Raw genomic sequence first — 24,694 nt, forward strand, 5'->3', positions numbered from 1 at the left:
GTCCTGAACCTAGTGGTCTTCTAGCTGTCGCGTAATGCACCGTGAGTGTCTGTTAACCCATCAGTGCCTCCCCTTATCTCTAGCGCGCCCAAAATACATAAACTACCAAACAAAGCTCTACTTGCGTGAGCTGCCTGTGACAGAGGTCAACACGTCAGTGTTCTGTCATATGATGCCATCAGCAGTCTGTGAAGTTACCACTGGTAGACACATGTCTTCAGATTCTTCTGTTGACGGAGACGATGAGCCACTAACCGCTGCCGAGTCGCGTATGCAGGCTTCCCAGCGCGCTCTGCTGTGTGTGGTACCAAGAGTTGCAACCGCCTCCCAGGACATCCTGTTGCTCCATTCTGATTTTCTCTGGACTCTGCACTGCTGTCCCTGGTTTTGCATTTCGCAGTGCCCCGCGTGTTCCCCGCCGTCGAGTTATCAACATTCGGGCCTGGGGGGCACGTTCCCGTCCACAGTCCTGACTCCTCCAGCCAGTCCCATGCTTCAGCGGGGAAATCCTAAGCGGGTCCCTCCTTTTGTTACCACCCTCAGCCTGGCGTGCAATAGCAGGGAGTAGGGACATTCCAGGTCTCTGAGTTGGCGTTTCACTGCCGCATAGTTGCTTCTCCATCGCTGCACGAGTGCAGTGTAGTCTGGGAACCTGATTGCCGGTCACTTTAAGGCCTTCTAGTTTTTGGTTTTCGTGCAACAATGCATCTGTCTCTATAGTTGAGAAGTGTAAAGAGGAATGGACGTGGCCTGGCTACTGGTTGGGACTTCTGCGCCGGCACACGGTGCGCCCTCTTCACTGCAAACTGTGGCAACAGTGTTCCTTGGGGCAGTAAGTCACGTAGCCAGTGCTCCGAATTCCTTCCTTCTCCCTCCGGAAGGCCCACCACACAGATGTTGTTGTGGCAGGAGCGTCCCTCCGCGTCTTCAACTTTATCTTCGAGTGCATGCATGAGATCCATCATGTCTTGCAGCGCAGCGGCGTGGCTTTGGGTGACAGACTGGAGTTCTTTGAGTGACTGGCTATGGATGGTGACTTTCTCTGCCAGTTTACGGTGGTCTGCATGCACGAGTGTGAAGTCCGAGGTGACTTTATCGATCCGTGTTTCCAGAGACGTTCTGGTTTGTTCTAGTGCGGTACCGATCCTCTCCACTGCTACAAGCACCGAATCCATTTTGGCTGCCAGGGCCGTGGTCGGTGGTTCCATCTCCCCTTCGTCTCTCATGCGTGAGGGGCCCAAACTTCCTGTAGGTAGCGGCCCTTGCTGCATCTTGGCACACATGGGGCCCATCACCAGTTTCTGCGCCGTTGGCATTCGCAGTAAGCCTTTAGTGGGATTGGTCTCGTCTGATGTTGGGCCACTATGTGAAATCTGGGGGTTGCCCGGGACACTCGCAGTCGTGGGATACTTGAGCTGCGTGTCCGGGTCCGTGTGTTGGAGGTGGTTTCACTTTGTGTGGCGTCTCGTTCTCGAGAGCGAGGCCTGTGGCATGCAGATCCTGCGCCTGCGGGTCTCCAGCAGTGAGCATTATCTGGGCTCCCAGTGGGGCATCAGGAGCGAGTGGCTCTCGGTGGTGGAGCGTCTCCCCCTTTGTTAACGTCTCTCCTCAGCGTCAGGGTGCTCGCGCCTTTACCTCTACGGGCCTCAGCAGCTTAGCAGGGGACAGGCTTGGCGGAGTCTGCCCACTCCCACTGCCTTTACCACCACCTTCCGCAGCGCACTGCAGTCGCCGTGCCAGCCCTCTTGTCGTGGTAGGCCGGATTTACACAGGCTCTTAGGGTCGCTTCTGCACTTTTGACCTTGTCAGCTTCGGGGCGCTCCCTCCCCCACAGCTTTACAATCAAGGTAAGTCACCTCGAGCACTTCACCTGTTGTCACCTGATCCGCTGGCACATTGCCTACAGGTCCCCAGCATGCGGCTCCGATGGTGTATACTCACTAGGTTACGCTCCAGCTGGGGGGGTTGTTCGCCTCTGTCTATCTCCTCTTAAGCATGCCACTTCGTGGCTTGACCAGACTGCTGAGGTGCCGCCTTGTCGTGACCGCACGAGCTGTGGCTACGCCACCTTTGCGGGGTGATGATCCTCCTCCTCCTCCTCTTCCTCCTCCCCCTCGCGAGATGTCAGGTCAGTGCCGCTACGGCACCCTCGTGCTCCAATGGCCGCTGGTGGAAGAGAGTGAGTGGAACAGGTGTGCACTCTTACAGGAGTCCCGCAGTGGTAGGGGTGCTCGTGACTTATCTGTAAGGGCCTGAAACGTGGTTGATAGGCAATCCGCGGAGTGTTCCTCCTACCGAGCTGCAGTACTGATGGGAGTGCTGAAGGCGCTACCCTGGGTGTTCAGTGGAGGCCCTCTGCAACTGTCGGCAATAATGCACACATCTCTGGTCACTTGGCACCACTGCACTCTTAGGGGCCTCAATGGAGAGACCGCGGTCCGAAGTGCCAGAAAGTAGGTCACAGAGGGCGCTGTGCAGACAGTCACGGGCCTTTGGGTGCGGGTCATCGCTGAGCAAGACGCGAAGTGCGTGGCAGCAAGGGTGCTTGTTGGGCCTCACAGCCGGTCTGGTGTGTGGACTTAAGGTCAGTACTGGATCCGGTCAGCCCCCAGTGAAGTAGATCCGCCCAGGGTGTCCCAGCGCACTTAGTGGCAGGGAAGGATTGAAAATGCCTGGGGCACACCACTTGCGTAGTAAAGGCAAGGGTGGCAACAAGCAGCGTACCTGAGTTTGAGGCCTTGCAGGAGGAGTCAACAGTTCCAGCAACACCAGCAGGCCTCGGGCTGCCTGCGAGGGAAGACTGCCGGGGCAGATCCAGCAGCGCTGCGTCTCGTCTCCGTGCGCCCCAGCACAGGTATTCATGCGTTTTACAGGAGACATCTCAGGTGAATAACAAGGACCCCCTGTAATTCCTAGGACAGGGCAAATTGGCAATAGACAATATAATTCCTAGGATAATGTAAACATGTAATATACTAAATCGCATACAAGAAATGAGTTCAAGAACATAGATGTATAAAGAAAGACTTCTTTTTAATCATGAAAAATACCAAAAAATATAAAACCCAAAATTTAAAACCAAAGAATCAACTTAAAGATTTTAGTTGATCTTAGTGACAATACATTATCTTGTTAAAATCATATCAAAACATTAATGTGGCAAAGGTATGATCTTTGCGCATTTCGGCGCTGTAAGCGCCTTTGTCAGGAGTAGCCACAAGTCAACTTGTCAGTTATACTGTACGTTGCAGTATTCTTTTTTGTATATAGAAAGTGGAAACCTCAAGATGGAGTCCTCAAGATAGAAGAAAACCTTTCTTTCTGCTTTGTTGAAAGATTGACATCAATGTGTATGATGTAAGGGATATTTAACCCTCTATCTGGTTTCTGATTTTTTTATTAAAATCTCATAAAATTAAAGAAATAAAAAACAGTTGTCGATTGGAACTCCCTGAAGGATTTGAGTCATTCAGGATTCAAACACGTTGAGCGGGCCCCTGATTTATTCAATTTTGATGGACCTCTAAATATGAGCCTCTATATCTGCGTCTTTCTCGGGTCAATAACGGTGCTAATGTCGCTCTATTAGACCCGGAAGTTAAGCGGGCCGTTTATTTATTCACTTTTCATGGACCTCTAAACAAGAGCCTCTGTATCGACGTCTTTCTCGGGTCAATGACGGCGCTAATGTCGCTCTTAGACTTTCTATATACAAAAAAGAATACAGCAACGTACAGTATAACTGACAAGTTGACTTGTGGCTACTCCTGACAAAGGCGCTTACAGGAGACATGACACCCCAAGCGCCGTGAAATGGACTTGTTATAGGGCGTATGGGCTCACGGGTCTCACTAGGTGTGGCCGCTGATCTCGGCGCCACTAGCGCGCTTCCAGGCGCTCCCCAGCAGGTTGTCACACTGTGCAGAGTGGCCAGGGATGCTCCGGCAGGATGGGCCATGCGTCGCTGCGTCCCATCGCGCAGCGCCCGCCCCACAGTATCGCACTGCTTCAACGCCGCCAGACAAAACAGACAGGCCTCCCCCAGGACCCCTGTTAGGGCGGGCTGCGTACAGACACAGCTGGTGCACGGCGGGGCAGGCCACAGGCCTCCGCTGCCGGATGGCGGGGAGTAGATCCACTGAAGGTCTCGGGGCACCAGCCGCGGCGCCTCACAGAGGGCACCAACCTGCTTCAGAGGGGCAGCAGCCGCTAGCGTAAGTCCCTCACACAGCGCCTCGAATATTGCGGGGGCAGCAGCCTTCGCGCGCCAGCTCACAGTCCGCTAGTGCATCGGCAGCCGGGCCACAGGGTCACACTTGGCTCCCTGCCAATTTAGGCCGTAAATCTATTCTCGCTGGTTCCACCACCCACGTCTGCTTCCAGCGCAGCTGAAAGGTCTCAGCTGGGGCCGTGGGTCGACACCATTGTTTTGCCAGTATTTGTTGGCACAGATGAGTTAGATGCAGGATAATAGACAGGAGAACAGAGGGGTTCACCACGGAGCACTAGCCAGTCCCATCCGCAATGTTGAATAGCTGGCCACGCCCCAGTCTATTAAGCATGTTTATGAAACAGATATGGGAAAGTGGGTTTCTGTTGCAATACCCCCCCCACACACTTTTTGCCTGGCTTTTGGTACAACTTTGACTGTAGAGTACCAAGTCTCTGCTGTCTAGGTTCCCAGTACCAGCGTTCATTCCCTAAAACTGTACCATGATTGGCACCACTTCAGGCACCACTTTGTCCCTAGTAAATGGTACCCTGGTACCTAGGGCATTGATACTGAAGAGGGTCACCTAGGGTCCCCTCATCAGGGCCATACTGACTGTCACTGCAGCCTGCATGCCTTGTTGCAGACAAAAACGACAGCCGACATGGCACACTGTGTGCCATGTCAAGACAGCACTGCGTAAGGTATAGGTAAGTCACCCCTCTAGCAGCCCTTCCAAGCCCTAAGGCAGAGTGCACTATATCTTAGGTCTGGGTATATCTGCATGAGAAGGAATGCCCCTACAATATTTACATTTATTCTTAATATTGTAAGCGCCAGGAAAGCCATAGAGAGTATATGGTCTGGAAACTCAACAACTCGAGTCCCCCAGCACCATGATGGCTTCACTGAATCCAGGAGTGTTTGATACTAAACAACTTCTCTCAATAAACCCACACCGATTAGAGTGTGGATGTATTAAGACATGTACTCGGAGGGTACCTAAGAGGTGCCTCCTGAAAACTTACCAACCCTTGTGTGGTCTTCAAAAGTCTTTAGGCAGCCTGCCACCACTAGACCTGTTTCTGGATCCCTGGGTTGAGAGCCCCTGCTCTCTGAGGCCAGAAACAAAGCCCATCCTGGGCAGAGGTGTCACACCTCCTTCCCCAGGATGAGTACAGTGCTCAAGAGGGAAGCTTCAAAGGCCTTGCTGCCTTTGTAATGGGACCCCAGCCTCTCCTGCTGGCAGCATATGGCAGCTCCCTGTGCAAACCCCCACATTTGGCGGGAGAACTGTCGGGAAAACTTAGTGAAGAAAGATATGCCGCCCTTCACCAATTCCACCCCTCATGTGCTGGAGGCAAACTGAAGCACATTTTTTCAGTGCCCACCATCTTGAAGATGGTGGGACTTATCCAATCAGGGCTAGGGCTATGCCCAACTCTCACAGGATGGTAGCATAGTAGAGGGTGTGGACACCCCAGGTAAGGAATCCATTGGTCCCTACCTTTCACTCCCCTGTAATGCCCCAACATCTAGTAATTAGGAGGAACCCCCCCAGACCCTGAAATTCGATTCCTGATGACCCAGACACTACAGCGCCGTCCCAGCATAGAAGTCTGCAGACACCAACTGACTTGGCCCCAGCCCTTCCTGCTTGTCCGCAGCCCTGGACTAACCTGTGCCAAAAGACCCGTCCTGCAGCCCAATGACCTCTAAAGCCTTAGGAGGACTGACTGCCTCCGACAAAGATCAAGATCTCCCATGGACATCGGACCTGTCCAGAAGAAACCAACTTTAAAGAACAGACCTCTGCCCTGAGGAACTGCAAAACCACCAGGCAAACCTTTGGACACTCTACCCCTCACTGCACCTAGTTACACAAACAGGTTCCAAACACCAAAAAGACTCTTGCAACATGATTTATTGCACTGTAAACAGCAAGACTTGTTTTTACCAACAATGGGACCAGTTGTTATCAACAGAACTCTTCGATCTGGCCGGTCTCACATGTTTTAGACCCTGAAGCAAGGTCCAGCTGCAAGAGAAGATTGTCTGTTTGACCTGGGTGGGAAGAGAATTACTGTTGGGCTTGTGTGACAACCTGCCCGGGGCAGGGACTCCAAGCTTGTGTAACCATGGTGATGAAACAAATGCATTGTGTCAAACCTGTATAAAAGGAAGAGCCAAAGGAGTTAACTGCAGAACACCTCCCTCAGACATCCCGGTGTCTGCAGTTGAAGTGATCTCCTCATGAGAAATAAACCTTTTTCTTGTCTTCCAGTTTCCAGCGCTTGCTTCATTATTTTGACAGCGAACCCAACGTGAATTAGAGGTGGAACCCTGCACCAGGCACCATTGAGGGTCTTAGACTTGCTGCCTTTCACACTTGAGCTCCACCCTCATCAGTGTGGAATCTTAAGCTTGTCCTAACAAGGTTGAAGGGACTACCATTTCAACCATTGCGCTCATGTCCACTGCAATTTCTGTGATGGAGACTTGCTTTTCGCAGTGCAATTACTTCACTCAGAAGAGTGGGAGAGATTCAAGCACTAACTCAAGAGGAAGCATGTTTCCAACTAAACAGAGACAAAGTAGCTTTAAGAACTAATCTAAAGGTCTACCAAAAGTAGTATCACTATTTTACATGACTCAGTCCATTGAATTGCCTGTATTTTTCCCTTGACCATACTCTGTGGCAGACAGAGCATTACATACATTAGATGTTAAAATAGCCCTATTGTACTATATAGAAAGGACACGGTCCTTTCAGAAAACTCAACTATATGTTTCATTCTCCAAACCACATCAGGTTAAAGCAATTTCCAAATCGGGTATTGCACGTAGGATAGTAAAATGTATCCATACCTATTAGGCTTAAGCCAAAAGACCCCTCCCTATCCCACCAATAGTTCATTCTACACGCAAAGAGGAGCTTTTATGGCATTTCTAGGGATGCATTCCAATAGTTGACATATGCAAAGCAGCTACATAGACTACACCGCACCCCTTTACAAAACATTACTGTGTAGATGTTATGGCACAGCAACAAAGTTTAAAATGTTCAAACAAAATGGTGCGAGTTAGATTGACAAAGGCTGTTGTACAGCCGAAAAGCATCTCTTTTGCATTCTAGGATCCAGAGTGGCCCTATATAATAAAGCATATATATATATATATTCACTGAAAAAACCATAGGTTTCACACGTTATAGTTAGCGGAAATTTTACTGATAAAAAACCAGTGAAATTGCCCCGTTATAGTTACTGCTGGCAATTATAACTCACGCGACCGCAATCCTCTACTGATGCTAATACTGTATTTAGACACTTATTTGCCCATGTCTTCTTCCATACATTTTTAGCTATACATATATTACAAATATTTTTTTTTCATAAAGACACATATGTCATCAGCAGAGGATTGCGGTCGCGTGAGTTATAGTTGCCAGCAGTAACTATAACGGGGCAATTTCACTGGTTTTTTATCAGTAAAATTTCCGCTAACTATAACATGTGTGAAACCTATGGTTTTTTCAGTGAATTTGCAAGGTTTTTTAAATGCTAATTCCTAACTATAACGTGTGTGAAACCTATGGTTTTTTCAGTGAATTTGCAAGGTTTTTTAAATGCTAATTCCTAACTATAATATGTTTGATACCTATGGTTTTTCCAGTGTCTTTGCAAGATTTTTAAATTTCTAACTATGTGTGTGATTCCCAAATTCAGTGAATTTGTATTGTTTTTTAAATGCAAATTTTTTTTCTGTCATTTTTTGTAAGCCTTTTTATATAATAATATATGTACTATATCCTGCATTATGGAAAGGTTTTTTTTTTAATGCATTTTTTTCCGTGCGCGTACGGTAAGCTGACGCTACGCGCTTGTAGGATACGCGTACGGTAAGCTGACGCTACGCGCTCTGGATGTCATTAGTGCTGCGCGCCTACGTGATACGTGCGTGCCGTACGCGTATACCCGGAAGCAACGTCGCGGTTACGCTGGGGCGTGTAATGCGCATGCGCGATACGTGCGTGCCGTACGCGTATACCCGGAAGCAACGTCGCGGTTACGCAGGGGCGTGTAATGCGCATGCGCGAAAGTGACGTAAGCGCTGCGTAAGCGCACCGTAAGCGTCACGTGCGCGCACGGCAGGTCATGTGACTTACAAAGATCACTTTTTATTGGTTGAAATTACTTTCACTTCCAGAAACTTCCCACACCACACCCATTCCCCTCATTTCTGCTTGTGATTCTCTAGGAGCAGGAGCTGGATTGACATTGGGATACAATGGCAGAACAGCAGACCTCTTCTGAGAGTGAGGCCAGCAGCACCACCATGATCCAGAGAAGGAGGAAACAAAAGACTTCTTTTGTATGGGAGTATTTCACTTTTCCAGAGGGGGAGAAAAAGGTGAATGCTCAATTGGTCACTTGCACACTTTGTGGTCGTGTTTTATCAAGAGGAAATCCAAGGAGGAAATATTCCTTTGGAAATCACTCTATGATGAGACACCTCCAGGACAGACACCCAAGGACCTTTGCTCGACATACTGGAGAAAACTCTTCAGTAAGTCACCAGAGCCCAGCCTCAGATGCTCAGCCGAGTACATCACCGGCAGCTCAGCTGAGCCCTTCCTCTGTTGTTGGAGCATCACCTTCTTCTTTTCCTTTGGACATCAACCCTCGATTTGGGAGTGTTGAAATGAGGTGTACAAAATGTGGTGGTCTTATTGTTTTTGGGGAGGTCAGTCTTCCCCTTATTAACAATAAGATAGACCAGCATGTTTGTAGACGCTCATAATACTCCCATTCTTTCTTTCCTCCATCCCTGTATGAACCCAACGGCTCTTATAAGAGCCAACCTTACCTCACAATTTTTTTTTTTTTTTTTAAGCTTTCCTTTTTGCACATTTTTTTTCGCCGTGCGCGCACGGTACGCGTAATTCCGCGAATTTCGCGGAATTCCGCAGGTCACCGTGCGCGTACGCTACGCGCATACGGCGATTTTTCGAAAAAAAAATTTTATTTTATTTTTGCCCTTGAGGGTCCTTCTGGGACCCCCTGACCAAGGCTAGGGGGTCAGGAACTGTCGAGCCTGCCCCCTTTTCACATTATCCACCTTTTTTATTCACCCCCCTGACAGTTCGAGAGAGAAAATGGCGGCCGCCGCTTCCTGGTTTCGACCGATTCGAATGTTTACTATGATCTAACAGCCAATCAGAATCGCGCTCGCGCACGCCACCGTACGCGTACCGTAAGCTTACCGTAAGCGCACCGTAAGCGCACCGTAAGCTGCCACAGATATATATATTGATTTAAAGGCTATTTTCTCAGGATCTACTGAACAGATTTACACCAAACCTACAAAAGGCACTTCCTTGACCTGAGGACTACCTCTCTGCCAAATTTCTAGTAATTCTGTTCAGCCGTTCGGGCTGTAGCCCTGTCTAAAGGTCCTATGGAAAAATGCATGGGAAAAACGCGTTTTGGGACCCCCCTTTTATCTCAGCCCCCGCTTGACGAATCCCCCCGAGACTTTCAGGGTAGGAGCGGAGCGTAGCGCCCCACCTATTTTGAGAAATTCGCGAGGATTCGTCGACCGGCGCCAAAGTTATTCAAAATAGAATGTTGAGGTTTTCCTATGGAAAAGGGGTCCTAACTATAACTACCTACTGGCGACCGCCAGTAGGTAATATATATATATATATATATATCTCCTTCCTTCCTACTGGCAGTCACCAGTAGGTAGTTCTAGCTAGAACCATGCTTCCATAGGAAAAGCTTTTGTCGACTTGCCTACATCTTTGGTGCGTTTGACGCATCTTCATGAACGTTTCCAAAGAAAAGTGCCTCTGTGATTCTTGTTGTGCATGGCAAGTTTTGGGGTGATCCGTCAAGCAGGAACCAATAAAAAGGGGGGTCAAATTGTTAATTCCCATAGAGATTTTAGTCTCCACTACAGCCCGAACCTCTGGATGGAATTTGGCAGGAATATTTGGCACCCTATTTGGCAGGAAGGTAGCTCTTTGTTGCGGAAAGAACTCTTTTTGTTGTTTGGTGTAAATCCATTAAGTAGTTTGGGAGACATTAAAAATAGAAATTGTGTATATATAGGCACGGGGATCATCTGAGGATCCCACAGTCCCCATGCTGAAATCTGATTGGTTGCTAACACTTCAATCAGCAAGTGTTGGCAGCCATCTTGGAACTCTACTTCAGCCAAGTCCTACAAAAAAAGTTTAAAAAGAACAGGGTGCAGGGTAGGAATACCCTGAAACCCTACAGGGCCAAAAAGCACTTTTAAAAATATATATTTTTTTTCAACGCGAACGCAACTAAGCCACCAAATCTGCGCAAAATGTAAATCAAAAAATGTGGTCCCTGTGCTTCTTTACATTATAGCCCCCAGGTGAGCCAGGTCCCGGGGGCATGCAGGCTTTTTTCAAAAGGGGGGTGGACAGGGCCCTCCTTGGGCTCAATTATGCCCTGTGGACTTCTACCTCCCCGAGGCTTCATTTTAATAATGTGAGGGGGCCTTTTGGACCCCCTGCCCTGAGCCTCGGGGACCACCACCTCCCCGGAGTGATCAATACATTTCCTGGGGGTAGGGGCACAGACCCCCGGGGACCAGCACCTCCCCGGGGCTAAAAACAAAGAATGCTCATCTTGCGTGCGTGCGACATATGTCGGCGACGGATCCTGACCCCATCTGCATGTGGTGTTTGGGGGAGCACCACGACGCCACGGACTGCGAGGCGTGTCAGCAAATGCAGCCGAAGTCCCGGTGGGAGTGCCGGATGAAACTCGTTTCGGCGTGCATGTCCCGGTCGGCGTTGTCGCCACGTCCGTCCCCCGCGGAAGACTTCAAGACCCGCCGCTTCCGTCTCCGACATCGTCCCTCTCCCAGGCCGCAAGGACGTCGCTCACCTGTTGGTAAGTGTCGCAGTTTGTCCCCGAGGCCCAGTCCCTGGCCTGTTGGGGGCGTGGGTTCTCCGCGGGTGGTGCGGCCCCGCGTGTCGCCACCCTATGCGGCGTTCCCCGGTGCGGGGGCGACCAGAGCCCAGCTGAAGGCCTATGCGGCGGCCTTGCAGGCCTCGTTGGCTCTTCCTTCTTCTCCTTCTCTTCCTGGGACGTCAGCGGATCCCTTGCCGCGTGCGGGGACTCCTGCGACGTCGCCGGCAGCTCCGACAGGTTTGGATCCAGGTTCGAAAGATGTGGTGCCGTCGGGGTGCGGCCCTTCGGGGTTCCCTCCTTGGACCAAGGCACCTCTGCCTCGCTGCAAACCCCCGCAGGGGTCCCTGTGGTGTCGCAGGAGGTTTCCAGGGCTCGGGGCGTGTCCTCGAGTCCCCTTCGGTCCTCTGGGCAGGCGGTTGCCTTGTCCGAGGCCGCGATGACACCGCTCAGGCGCTGGCGGCTGCTGGGCCTGGCGGCGCCGCAGGGGTTTGCTAGGGGTCGGGGCATGACCCTGGGCCCCTCTCGTCCCTCCACGCAGACTGCTGCCTCGTCGGAGGTCGAGTCGACGCCTTTCCGGCGCCGTTCCTTAGCCACCCCGGCTCCGACCCCGCCTCGGTCTCCTGCGCCGCACGTTGTGGCGGACTTTACGGCGCCGGGCCGATGTTGGGTCGGTAATTCGTCTTCGGACGCCCCCTCTTCTCCAGAGGTTCGGCGATTGTTGGTTTCATCTTCTCCGTAGACTGGTTGTGGCCTTTTCCCCGGCGTCCTCTAAGGACGGCTCTGCGCCGCGCCCGCAGTCTTCGCCCGCGGTGCCTCAGGTTCCCCATTCATCAGCCTCCCCCAACCCCCGTTTCAGGCTTGGTCTTTCCTTCCACCGGTTGGGCTGGGGGACGGCCGCCTTAGCTTGCAGCCGTCGCGCACGGAGGAACTGCTTTCACCACCGCGGGGCCCTACGAAGGCGAGGGCTGCCTTCGCTCTGGCTGTTTCCACGGCTACGGGGATCCTGCGCATGGGTGATCCAGCTGCCCGTTTCCCCATGTATCATCTTCTGGAGGTCCTCCATCAGGGTTCTGGTGGTTGGGAGCTGCTCCTTCCCTTCGAGGCTTCGCTCCATACTTCTCTTTTGGGGGCTTGGGGCGGCCCTCCACGGGGGACCCAGTGCCCCAGCAACTTCTGCACCGCCACCGTCCTGCGCCGCATGATCCTGTCTGTCTTTCCCTTCACCAGGGGTCCTCTTTTACAGACTGCCTTTCCCTCCTTGCCATCGGTGTTGTCTCCCCCGTCATCGGAGGCCCACTGGTTGGATTCCTAGGGGCGCAATGTCTTTGCCTCCACCAGTGCGGCTTTGCGTGCCCTTAACACTCTTTGTGTATTGGCTAGTGCCACATTTTGCTTGTGGGATTCGGCGGATTCCCTTATGTCTGCCGCTTCTCAGGAGGGTGCCTGTGTTGATCTGAGGCACCATGTGTTGGATGGCCGGGAGCTGGCAGCATTTATTCTTCACTCGGCTCTGGGAATTTCGGAGGTGCTTGGTCGTACCAAGGCTTCTTCAGTGCCCTTCATCGGCATGCCTGGCTACGGGATAGTGTGTTCCCGGAGAACGTTAGGGAACGGCTGGTGGACCTTCCCTTTGATGGTACTCTTTTGTTCCACACACCTGCAGATTCTGCCTCCCCCTCCCCCTCAGTGACCTGTGAGTCGGTCTGTGTTTCGGGGGGTGTTCTTCGGTTGTTTTCCTGGGGCCTGGTAGCGAGTAGCCCCGGTTGCCTGTTTTGTGTGGTTGATTTGCCTTCAGGTCCTTTTGTTAGGACTTTGGTGCTTTGGGCTGCTGGTCCGTCCCTGGTTTGACTTATGGTTTTGGCTGTTTGTAAGCCGTGTAGGCCCTGAGATTAGGCCTTCTGTGTATTCTTTATTGGCTGCTTGGCAAGCCATCTGCGGTTTCTCTGCAGGTTTTTCTATTTGTCCTCTGCTGCGGAAATGTTTTCCTAAGAGGGTTCCCATGTTCTGGGACGTAACATGCCCTATGTGGGGTACTGATAGCCATTATATAGCTTTATCCTGTGCTGGGGAGGTGTGGTCGTCCTTCGGGTTTCTGCTCTCCGTGGCGTCACGGTATGTCGCAGGTGCGATGTTCTTGCTGATGGTTTTGGTGTGGCTTGCGTGGCGCCCCGGTCAGTCCTTCTCCTGGATCGCTGTGTCACTAGCCTAGTTCAGCCCGCTGTCTGCAGCATTGCGTTGTAGCGGTTTTGCCTTTCTGTCCGCCTTGGTCCTCTGTCTGGTGTTCCAGGGGTAGACTGGTTTCCCTGGTTTTTGTGTTCTGGTGGACGGCTTGGTCCGTCCCCCCCCCTCTCTCTCTTTTTATATGCCTGGTTCCACTTCATTTGTGGGTCCGTGTGTGCCGGCCCCTCCTTTGGGGCGTGTCCTGGCCCTTCTTGGCCCTTCCAGGCCTCTGCCTTTGGCTGGCGCCTAGCTTGTCCTGGGTGCACCGTTCCGTGGTGTTTTTTGCTGCTGGCTGTGCATGCCAGTGCTGGCCTATTGTTCTGCTACACCGTTGTGGCCTTTGATGCATTCTCTTGTGCTCTTCTGACGTCTGCACTTTTGGTGGTGCAACCGTCCCTGCCTTGTCTGCTGCTTGCGGCCTGGGTGTGTACAGCTCTTTCTGTCACTGTGTATGTGTTTCTTCAGGTGGGCCCTGCCTCCGGTTCTACCTCTTCTCCCTAGGGGTTGAGGTGGTCCTTGTGTTCCTTGAGGCTTTTTGGGCGCTATCTGCCCCTGCGGGGTGTTCGGCGGTTCTCCCTAGTTGGGCTTAGGATTTCCTGGCCTTTCCCTTCTTGTCCCTGTGACATGTCCCCTGCTGGGGCCCTGTCTCTCTCCTGGTGGGGAGGCTCTCTCGCAGGCCCTCCTTCCTTCTGGGTATGGCTAGGGTATCTATTCTACGTTACAGAATCTGCGGCTAGTAGTCTCTATCAGATGTACAAGTTACTTACCTTCGGTAACAATGTATCTGGTAGAGACGATTCTAGTCACAGATTCATTCACTACCCGCCATTCCTCCCCGTTCTGCGAGGACCCTCTGCTTGGGTTTCTGCAGTCGCCTCCCTCTGGGTGACTTGTCTTCTGTGGGTGTCCTCTTCGTTTTCTTCTGGTCAGGCATCTGTCCAGCTGGTTTCTCTCCAGCGTGTGGGACTACTTTTGCTCTTTCCCTCTGTTGTCTGAGTCTCTGTTTCTCAGCGGTCTTCTTCGTTGCGACTTCTTTTACCTGGCCTTTGACTTCCTACTCTTTTCAGAGGTTATGGCCCTCCTTGGCACTGTAGTCTGCGGATGGATTCCCTGTCCTTTGACCTCCTGCTCCTATCAGGAGGTATGGCCGTCCTTGGCGATGTGGTCTGGGGATGGATTGCTGTTGCTCCTCTGTTCCGGGCTTGTGGCCCTTCCCCTTGTGGTTGCAGTCTCTCTCTCTCTCTCTCACTCTCACTCTCACTCTCACTCTCACTCTCACTCTCACTCTCACTCTCACTCTCACTCTCACTCTCACTCTCACTCTCACTCTCACTCTCACTCTCACTCTCACTCTCACTCTCACTCTCTCTCGTGCCTCCAGGAGGGCTCTTGCCTTGGCTTGCAAGGAGGTTCTACGGAGTGGTCCTTATGCTTTTTTGGCTCTGGCTTCGCTGCTCTGGCCTTCTGGTGCTTTCGCCTTGGCTTGCACAGTTGTTTCTCAGAGTGATGCTCTGCTCTGGCCTCCTGTTGTCGCCTTTTGGTGCCTTAGTGCCACCTGGTGCTGTTTCTCATCTTCTGTTTCTCTCTATTTTGTTTCTCTGGTTTTTTGCACACTGTTCCCATGCTCTCCTCAGTTTTGTTGTGATGGCTCTGCGTTTTGGCGCGGAAAAGTTCTCTGAAGCAAACAGACGTCAGTGTGCCGGGGTGGGGCTTATGTGACGTTGCTGACGTCACGCCTGCGGGGGACGTCTGGGCGGAGTCGCGTGGTAGCGCCCCCCGGCGCTTACAGATGCTGGGGCTAGAAAGTTTTCCGGGTCCAGTCTCCCGCCTGGGGATAATTCTACGTTAAGGAATCTGCAGCTAGAATCTTCTCTACCAGATACATCGTTAACGAAGGTAAGTAACTTGTACTACAATTCCTCACATGGAAAGTCGCTTTCCTTGTGGCCATTACATCTCTTAGAAGAGTCAGTGAGCTACAGGCACTAACCATTCAAGAACCATTTTTACAACTCCATCATAACAAAGTGGTTCTCAGAACAAATCCCAAATATTTTCCTAAACTTATCTCTCTTTCATCTGAACCAGTCTATTGAGTTGCCAGTGTTCTTCTCGCAACTACAAACAGTAGCAGAAAGGGCTCTTTATACACTGGATGTAAAGAGAACACTCCTTTACTATATAGACAGAACAAAACCTTTTCGTAAAACAAAACTTTTTGTATCCTTCTCACCGCCACAAAAAGGCAATCCCATATCAAAATCTTGCATTGCAAGGTGGATTGTCAAATGTATTCAAATTTGCTACCACAAGGCAAAACAAACATTATCTATTCCCCCTAAAGCTTACTCTACCCGAAAGATAGGGGATTCAATGGCATTTTTAGGGAACATTCCCCTAGATGACATCTGCAAAGCAGCTACATGGTCCACACCATGCACATTCACAAAACACTATTGTGTCGATGTGCAGGCAAAACAACAAGCTAGTGTGGGCAAAGCTGTACTAAAAACACTATTTCAAACTACTGCAACAGACACAGTTGGTCCCCCGCTAAGGAGGAGTACTGCTATGCCATCTATGCATATTGTATGATCTACAGCTCATATGCCTCAAATGGAAAATGCTACTTACCAGTAGGCATCTGTTGTTGGCATGTAGAGCTGTAGATCCACACACGCCCACCCACCTCCCAGGCTACCTTTATCTGTTCCAGTATTATCCTAATTAGATACAACATACATGGACATCTTTCTGTTTCTTACAAAACTCCATCATTTCCCTTCTTGGCGAAAAAACAATCTGACGATGGAGTCGAATCCCATGCGCACCATTGTCCAAAGGAGGAGACACCTATCCCATAACTTCCAAAGACTTTATGACAAAGTGCAAATATCCGGGCCGAACACCAGATGGCGATCTATGCATACTGTGTGGATCTGCAGCTCTACATTCCAAGAACAGATGCATACTGGTAAGTAGCATTTTCCTTTCCAGGGACGTAATAGTTAGGCTCAGATTTCACTTGTACAAAACTAAAATTCAGCTGTTATAGATAGCTGAGCTAACTATAACTCTGGCCCCCGTAATGCACTGCTTATGACCTCACATATTACATCACTCATGACATGGTCAGTAACATCACTGATGACATCTCAAATGACATCACTGATGACATCATCCACAGAAGCACTCACACACCCACTCATACCCCTATACAACCTCCCATACACCCACTTACCGTGCACACAACCCCTCACATAACCATTCACAGATCCATACAGGTACCCATACAACCACTCACTCCTCCATGGAGCCACTCACTCAGTCACTCTAACAGCTACTCAGACTGCCACGCTCGCCCATATAGGTACTCATACCACATATTGACCCACACACACACTCACTCATACAATCTCTCAAGACATACACTCACTCACACAACCACTTACATACCCATTCACACATCCATCCAAGCACTCTCACAGCCATTCATACACCAACTCACTTAACCAAACACCTACTCAAACAGCCACTCACCCACACAGCTACTACCTATATATACACACTCACTCTCACACTCACTCTCACACTCACACTCACTCTCACACTCACTCTCACACTCACTCTCACTCTCGCTCACTCACTCACTCACACACACGTACGTTTAGGTTAAATTGCATGGGAATATATCATGTATGTTTCTACCCACCATCCGCTATTTGTACTAATGCTGTTTAGAATTTAAATACAGCGACTGCTTGCTATTCTGATTCAAGCATGTGAATCTATGAAAGATCCAATACTGGAGAAGAATATATATGTCTTACTTGTAACTGTAGTTCTCCAGTGTTGGAATTGTTTATAGATTCATTGCGACCCACCCTCCTCTCCTGAGAGGCTCTCCTTATAGCCTGTGATTTAATTTCCGCTTGTGCTTTGAAAATCTGATGGATTCAACCTCTCTTGGGAATATTCTAGAGGGTGCTATCGCCTGATTGGCTCATGGTTAGGTCTTTTTTTTAAAGGACTTAGACAGGTTATTAAAGTGATTTGGTTATTGCCATTCTAGCCTATGATAATAATAAATACTTCTTTGTTATGATACCGTGGGGCTCCCACTTCGATGATGGGTAAAGATACAAGCATGTGAATCTTTCAGATACTAATACTGGAGAACTACAGTTATACGTAAGTAACTCATTTTCCTTTTCACCAAGGTCATGGCAAAAAGACAATTTTGGAGATTTGCCCATTAATCCACACCTAGAATACTGGCTCATAAGACTCCTTTATTCTGATTTAGGATGTTTTCCCTACCCTGGGACCTATCTAACCTTTTATCTACAAAATAGTCCACATTGGTCATGGCTAAACCACTATCCTTCATTGGGGCATTGCTGGCAGTACTGTGAGAGACCCTTACCTAAGCACAAGTAATGTATAAGGTTTTGGAAATTATTTGTTTTGTAGTGTGAATCTTTTGTAAATTAAAAAGCCTGTGTGGGGCACCTTGATTCCAGAACACGTAAAATTCAACTGTCTGGGCTACCAAAGAAATGCTTGGACATGATCAGAGAGGCAAGAAAATGTTAAAATTTATAAGTTATGTGGAGCTAAATGGACAAGAATTTTGCACAGGATTAATAAGAAGGACCGTATTAGTGACCTACAGGATTCACAACAGCCATCAAGTACGAATGCTCTTGGTTGACTCTAAACATCTTATGCTTCTATCTAGGGGTACACCTGTTAGCCGTAGTTGCATATACAAGAGGTACTTTGGGAAGGAACATTTGCTACACTGTTATTTAAACTATTTCTCGAGGGGACAAAAAGAATTTGTCTGACGAGTTCAGCTCCTACGCCATCTTGATATAGAACTTACACAGCTCAGTAGACGGCCTTTTGAACCAGCGCTTAAAGTAAAAGTAAAATACCTCACACTAAACACACCCATCTTAATTGCCATCACCTCTACATATTCAGTGTTACAGGCTTCAGCAATCCAAGAATTCTACCTACAAATACACAAAGTTAGGGTGGTCAAGAGGGCTGCCCACAATTTCTTGCCATGTTTCATTTTCATGTGAACAAATTTGTCCAGTTATCTGCCTTTTTCCAAAAACTAAAGACACAGGTGATAAGAGCCCTACACACTTAATTTATGAAGGGGTACTATGAACTTCATACAAGAGACTGAAACGCTAAGAATAACCAAACAATTCTTTGTGACGGATGCAGCACCAACAGAGACCTCCCGGTATCAACAGCAAATAGTAGTCGAATAGTTTGTGCAGACAACCAGACTTGTTACACACTAGCAGAGAAGACCCTTAATCGGAAACCAGGGACGCATTCTATAAGGAAAAAAAGAACAGCATTAGGTTTTCTAGCAAACATCTCAATCAGTGATCTATGTATTGCTGCACCATGGTCATCAGTTTACACACATCAGTTTACACAATCACAATACTCTAAAGGGGATGTATATGCAAATAGAGAAGTGGCCGAGGACTAGAGGGTCCTAAAACCTCTTTTTAAAAATAAAAATGATACAGCAACCTCACTTCACTGCCTTCACGTTTCTTGAAGTTAAAACTATTGCATAATCCATGCACAGTGTGTGAATCTAGAAGAAATTCATGCAGTAAAAGAAACAATATACCTGCCTTTAAAAATGGTTTCACGGCTTGAAATTCTTCTGTATTCACATGTAACCAACCCACCTCCCTACTAAAGCTGGGGGTGTTTTCGAAAATGTCAGAATAGAAAGGGAAAATCCTAACGGCATGGAAAAAGAATTTGAATATGGCAACCATGTACTCTGCCATTGTGGCCTTACTTTCACCATCACAGCCTGTCGGCATGGCTCCTCCACTTGTCAGTACCCAAAATAAAAAAAACTGGAGATATTAGTGTTCCAGACCCAAACAATAAAAGCTAGAATAATGCACAACATGTGAATCTAGAAGTGCATCAAGCTGCAAACTATTGTTACCTGGACTGGTAGTCCATCTCAAGCAGGCTGCTAATGTGACCTCCCATTTGCAGGCTGTATTCAGAGTTCCTAGCAACAGACTCCTCCAAATACAGATGGGGAGTCATTGCGTCTAAATTTTTCATTTGACCAGAAGACATTCCACCATGCAACAATACTGAATAATATACAGTCTACCACTGAACTTTAATGAAACGATACACCACATTTCCTGTGGACTCCAGAGACCTGACTTGGCCATGCTTCGAAATATGTTTGCCTTTCACCTCTCTGGCTTTTTGTGTTTTTGACAACTGTCTCCTGTAAAGTGGCCTTTTTGGTATTTGGCCTTCTCCTAAGAATCTGCAGCAGGGGTCTAAGACCATAGGCTAAATCACACCCGTGATGAATGTTACTTGAAAGTCTGCAGCCCCCCTCCCTCCAAACAACTGAACCTCCTCATCAGCTCTTTAGTAACATAATTATCCAGCATTGTTGCTAGATTAAAGCATCTGCTGTCTTGCGGAGCAAACATTTTGTCTTGGGCATTCGGTAGTGTGTTTTAGAGGTGGGTGGAACAGGCAGAATGCTAATGAAAAGGGACATAAAGGGCCACATTTTTTCCAAGGCTTTCTAATTGTTTTTTTTTTTTTTGGTGCTGTGCAATAATAGTTGTCTTCCCTTTCCTGTATATTGAAGGATGAATTGAGTCTTGGGGAATGGGGACACTGCTTTGTTAGTTTAAAGATTACAAAGCTTGCAAAGTACACTATGGTCTGTAATGTGTCTTTACTCTGTCAACAGCCGAGTGATCAGATTCCATCTGGTTACGAACTCCCTGCGTCACATGTAGATGGATCCCAGACAGGAGAGGTAAGAACAGCTGTAAAAACCTACTGATTATTTCATTTTGCATTTTGCATATCTTTTCTTTAGTTATACCCTATGGCATGAGAACCCATAATGCTTTGATAAACTAATGGAATGACATGACTTGCAGAAACCCTGTTGTGTGTTTACTCCTCTGCAAAAGTCGCTCAGCACTTGTTTTGGGGGAGTGGTGGGAAATAACATGATTGCACACCAGACGGTGTATTCGACCATGCTTTGTCCAATAGTCATTCCCACAGACAGATTTCTCTGAAATGTTGGCGTTACTCAATGCTGATGGCCCAGTGGAAATAATTGCATTTAATGTGTGTCAAACATGTCACTGTGTGCAGAATTAATTTGTTTAAGGGTTTTGATGATTTGGGGTGACGTCTGAAAATGTGCATAGTAGGAAAAAACATTTTGGTCTGATCATGAAGGAATACTTTAAACTGAGGGGGGTTAGAATTTATGAAAATTGGCTGTGCTTATTTAATTTACAATGTTTAAGTAAATTTGTATTCAAGTTTAAACTTGCAGATAACAATCCCATGTACCCCCCCTTTTCTCCCGGCAGTCCCCCATCGGTCAACCATGTACCTCTATCTTGCACATCTTGGCCTATCATTCATTAGCAGTTCCCTTGTAATCCCTTTATCTGAAATGACATGTGCCTGAGCAGTTTGGCTTCCTTTGCAGTTTAGTTAACAAGAGGTTGTATCCTGTCTCATGCTAAAGGAGTGGTCTGGTTTGGTGTTTTCCAGAATATGTAGTTCTCACTTCCGTTTGGGGCATTGCAGTTCTATAAAGTCTTTACTAAAGTAATCTATAAGTAATCCCCATTGATTTTTAAATTCTTCATCCTTTCAATGCACAATTTTGAATATTTTCCCATATCAAATACCCACAACAAATTCATCACTCACATTGACTTAGTATATGAGTCAGGGACCCTATCTCTTCACATCTGCTTACACACAAGGTTACGCCTGGGTGTTTCATAGGGTCCAATCTCATTAGTCTAGAATGTCACCGATATGTGCAGCTTTGTAATCTAGTTGGATGTCAGCTATCGTATACCTGTTATCAAAAAAAGGGGGGAATTGGAGGTTGATGGTTAGGTTCACCCTCCAGCAGTATATGTATCAAAGAACAACCTGAGCTAGTCAAGTAAAAGAACCTAACCAAGGGAGATGGGAGGTGTCAGAAAACAACTTGATTCTGAAATACACCAATTACAGAAAAAAGGAAAAGATTGCCCTTTTCTTGAGTCCCCTCACTCACCAGGGTTTCCCCACGGTGACATGCTTCATCATTGGGGTCCTCTACGGACTGAGGCGTGCTGCGACTTGCGAATTACGTAGGAGCACTAAAAAAATCAGACTATGTGTAGTGCAAGTGAAAGAGTGGAGTGGGATTTAAAATTAATCAGCTAGTGGGCCAAATAAACTTTATTGATGCTCTAAGCTGAAAAAGTTAAAAATGGGGTGATATGCTAAGGCCCCTAGTTATAATGAATAGGTGTGCCTAGCATATGGTCTGGTCAACTAGTTTCGAGCTTCCCCAGCTCTTCTTCAGGACAACACCGGGACCAGCCCAGTGAGACAGTGCCACTCCTTGTTGCACCTAAATAAGGTGCAAAATGTGAGACGCTGCAACTATAAGGCATGCGTAACATATGATACATACGTAATGTACGTCAGGCAAAATCTGTAGGATGTAATAAGACAAATATTAATTGGAGAAAAGTTGTTCATAAGTACTGTTATCCATAATAATTGTGAGCACACTACACCCAAGTGTTCAATCACTTCAGTCTCTGATGTGCCTCGTTGTGGGTTTTTATAAAAAGGAAGGAAAGAGAGGAACGTTAATTCGCTATCTCCATGCCGGCGTTTTTGTGCTGAAAAGTGATTGTGATTTTACACAATATCCATATAAAACTAACGTGTCTGACACAACATAAAACACACATACACAAACATATAAATGACATAAATAGGCATTACATACTTTTTAAAAGACAATAATATGCCTCATGGTCAACGGAGGGGGGGGTGGCGATCTTGTACATCTAAAGAAAAAAATGTAAAGGTTGCCGTTAAAGCTGTGGCGTGCTTCGTGGTAATGGTTCGCCCTTTTTGGAGAGAGAAACGGAAAAAATGGATGTTCTCCGTGAAGCGGGTGGGGTGGAAGGGCTATCCCAGAGCGCTCACTTACTTGTACATGGACAGCCACGCTTCTGAACACCTACTTGGGCCAACACCTACCGGACCGCATTCTGGCGTGTCTCCGGTGTGGTGTTGTTTATGTAGAAATAATGGAATTGAAAGCGAAGAAGGGCTCGTACTCGGAGATCCTCCGGGGGCGGCCATATTGGATTGGGACAATTTCCACAAAATATATAGTTGGATAGCATGACGGTGTCTGAAAAGACTCTGAGTTAGGTGAGACTGAACGTAAATATTAATTTATAAAAGGATGGAAAGTCTCATGAATGAAAAGTCTCATGAATGCAAAACTTTGACATGCGAGCAGTGTATGCGAAAAAGAGGGCGGCCATAGCGAGATGGGTGTAAGAAAACTTTATTAACCTCACATCCATTTTTAGGCTGCTAAGAATTAAAATCTATCGTGGGATAAATTATAATGACAATCAGGAGTATATGTCAAAACAAGATCTGGCAGAGGTTGGATGTCCAAAAAATCAAAATTACACGGTTCACAAGTAGTGTGAAAAATGTGAGAAGGACCATGATGGTCCAAGTGATAGTTTGAGGCCATTGCAGTGGGTATCAATGTCATGTGAATTGTCCCCAGGGTATGTCATCGTTCAAACCATAGCTATCAGAACGCAGCTTGAAAACCTATCGTTGTTCTTTCTCGTGTAGTTTTTTCTCAATGTTTTGGTGATTGCTTACGTGTTCCAGAATGACCCAATTGAGGTCATTAGGTGTGTGCTGTTTTTCCAGAAAATGGGTGGTCATTTTGGTGTTATTGCGTTTACACCTAAAATTGCTCCGGTGTTCGATTATCCTGGTATTTGCCTTCCTTGTGGTCATCCCCACATAGTGAAGGTTGCAGACGCAGGTGATCAGGTATACCACCCCTGTCTTGTTGAAGTTGGTGAAGGATCGGAGGTCCCATGTCATTCCGTTGTTGTAGGTTACTGTTTTTGTCACCTTGGTTAAATGACATACACTGCAGTTACTGCATGGGTAATGGCCCTGAGGTAGTGGATGTAACAAACGTAAAGGGCCCATGGTGCTTGTGGGGTTGGGGCGAGTGTGGACTAAAAAGTCCCTCAGATTCTTAGCTTTCCGATGGCTGAACATAGGTTTTTGTAAGTCTAAACCTCCACTGTTCAGGGTCCGCCAATGTTTCTTTATTATTTTGGTTACTTGATTAGATGCAATATTGAAGGTGGTAATACAAATTTGTCGTTTGCGATCTGGGTGTCTGTTCTCAGGTTTATCTTCCAGTAGTGCCTCTCTGTTGTTGTTTAAAGCTCTTTTTTGTGCTCTGGATACAAGATATTGTGGATATTGCCGTCGTAACAGTTTTTGAGACAGGTCATTGGCTTGAATGTTGTAGTCTTGACGTGTAGTACAGTTGCGTCTCAGGCGCAAAAATTGTCCGAAAGGAAGGTTGTCTTTCAGACTTCTGGGGTGGAAGCTGTCATAGACTATTAAGCAATTCCTTGCTGTGGGTTTGAAATGTGTAGTAGTGATTACACGTCCTTCATGTGCTATTATGTTTAAATCAAGAAAGACCAGACTGGACTTACTCATAGTGAAAGTGAATTTCAAAAAAGGATCTTGTTGGTTTAGCCAGATCAGGAAGAACTCTGCTTCTTCTTCGTTCCCCTCCCAAATCAAGAGCACATCATCTATATACCTTTTCCATAATTTAATATGGTTGATGTGCGGGTTGTGCTGATGGAGAATCTTTTGTTTCTCAAGGTGGTATACGTAGAGTCCTGCTAAGCTCGGCGCGAATGTACTTCCCATGCTGGTACCGTGGGTTTGTTTGTACACAGTGTCATTGAATTGGAAAAAAAATTTCAGTCAAAGCCAGGCGACAACATTCGAGAACCACATGTCTGGGTGTATGGTAGTCCCAGTTGCTTAGAAAAAGTACCTCCTCCAGGATGTCCAAGGTGTCTTGGTGTGGGAGACTAGTGTAGAGGCTCTCCACATCTAAACTGATCAGTATACTGGTTGTAGGATTGAACTCAAGGTCCTTGATTAAACAAAGGACTGCCTTCGTGTCCTGTAGGTATGTTTCAGTGGCTTGGACCAAGGGTCTTAAGAATGCGTCTGCAAACTTCGATAAAGGTTCCAAAATGGAACCTATGCCTGATACTATTGGTCTACCAGGGGGCGCCTCCATTGACTTGTGTATTTTGGGAATTGTGTAAAAATAAGGGATTATGGGTTTTTTGTTTTCCAGGAAATC

General features: G+C 47.8%; 1 protein-coding gene across 8 annotated transcripts in view; it reads left to right on the forward strand.

Annotated features, from left to right (window-relative positions):
* The window catches only part of SEC16A (SEC16 homolog A, endoplasmic reticulum export factor), a 559,433-nt gene that overhangs the window by 454,034 nt on the left and 80,705 nt on the right, over positions 1 to 24,694 (forward strand). For all 8 annotated transcript variants that reach the window (XM_085612981.1, XM_085613007.1, XM_085613017.1 and 5 more), the window contains one exon: positions 20,171 to 20,239. In XM_085612981.1, the coding sequence (XP_085469107.1) occupies positions 20,171 to 20,239 (69 nt within the window). The remainder of the gene's footprint in view (positions 1 to 20,170; positions 20,240 to 24,694) is intronic.

The sequence above is a fragment of the Triturus cristatus genome, chromosome 1_2 (genome assembly GCF_964204655.1).
Source record: "Triturus cristatus chromosome 1_2, aTriCri1.1, whole genome shotgun sequence".
In the NCBI taxonomy this organism is placed as follows: domain Eukaryota; kingdom Metazoa; phylum Chordata; class Amphibia; order Caudata; family Salamandridae; genus Triturus; species Triturus cristatus.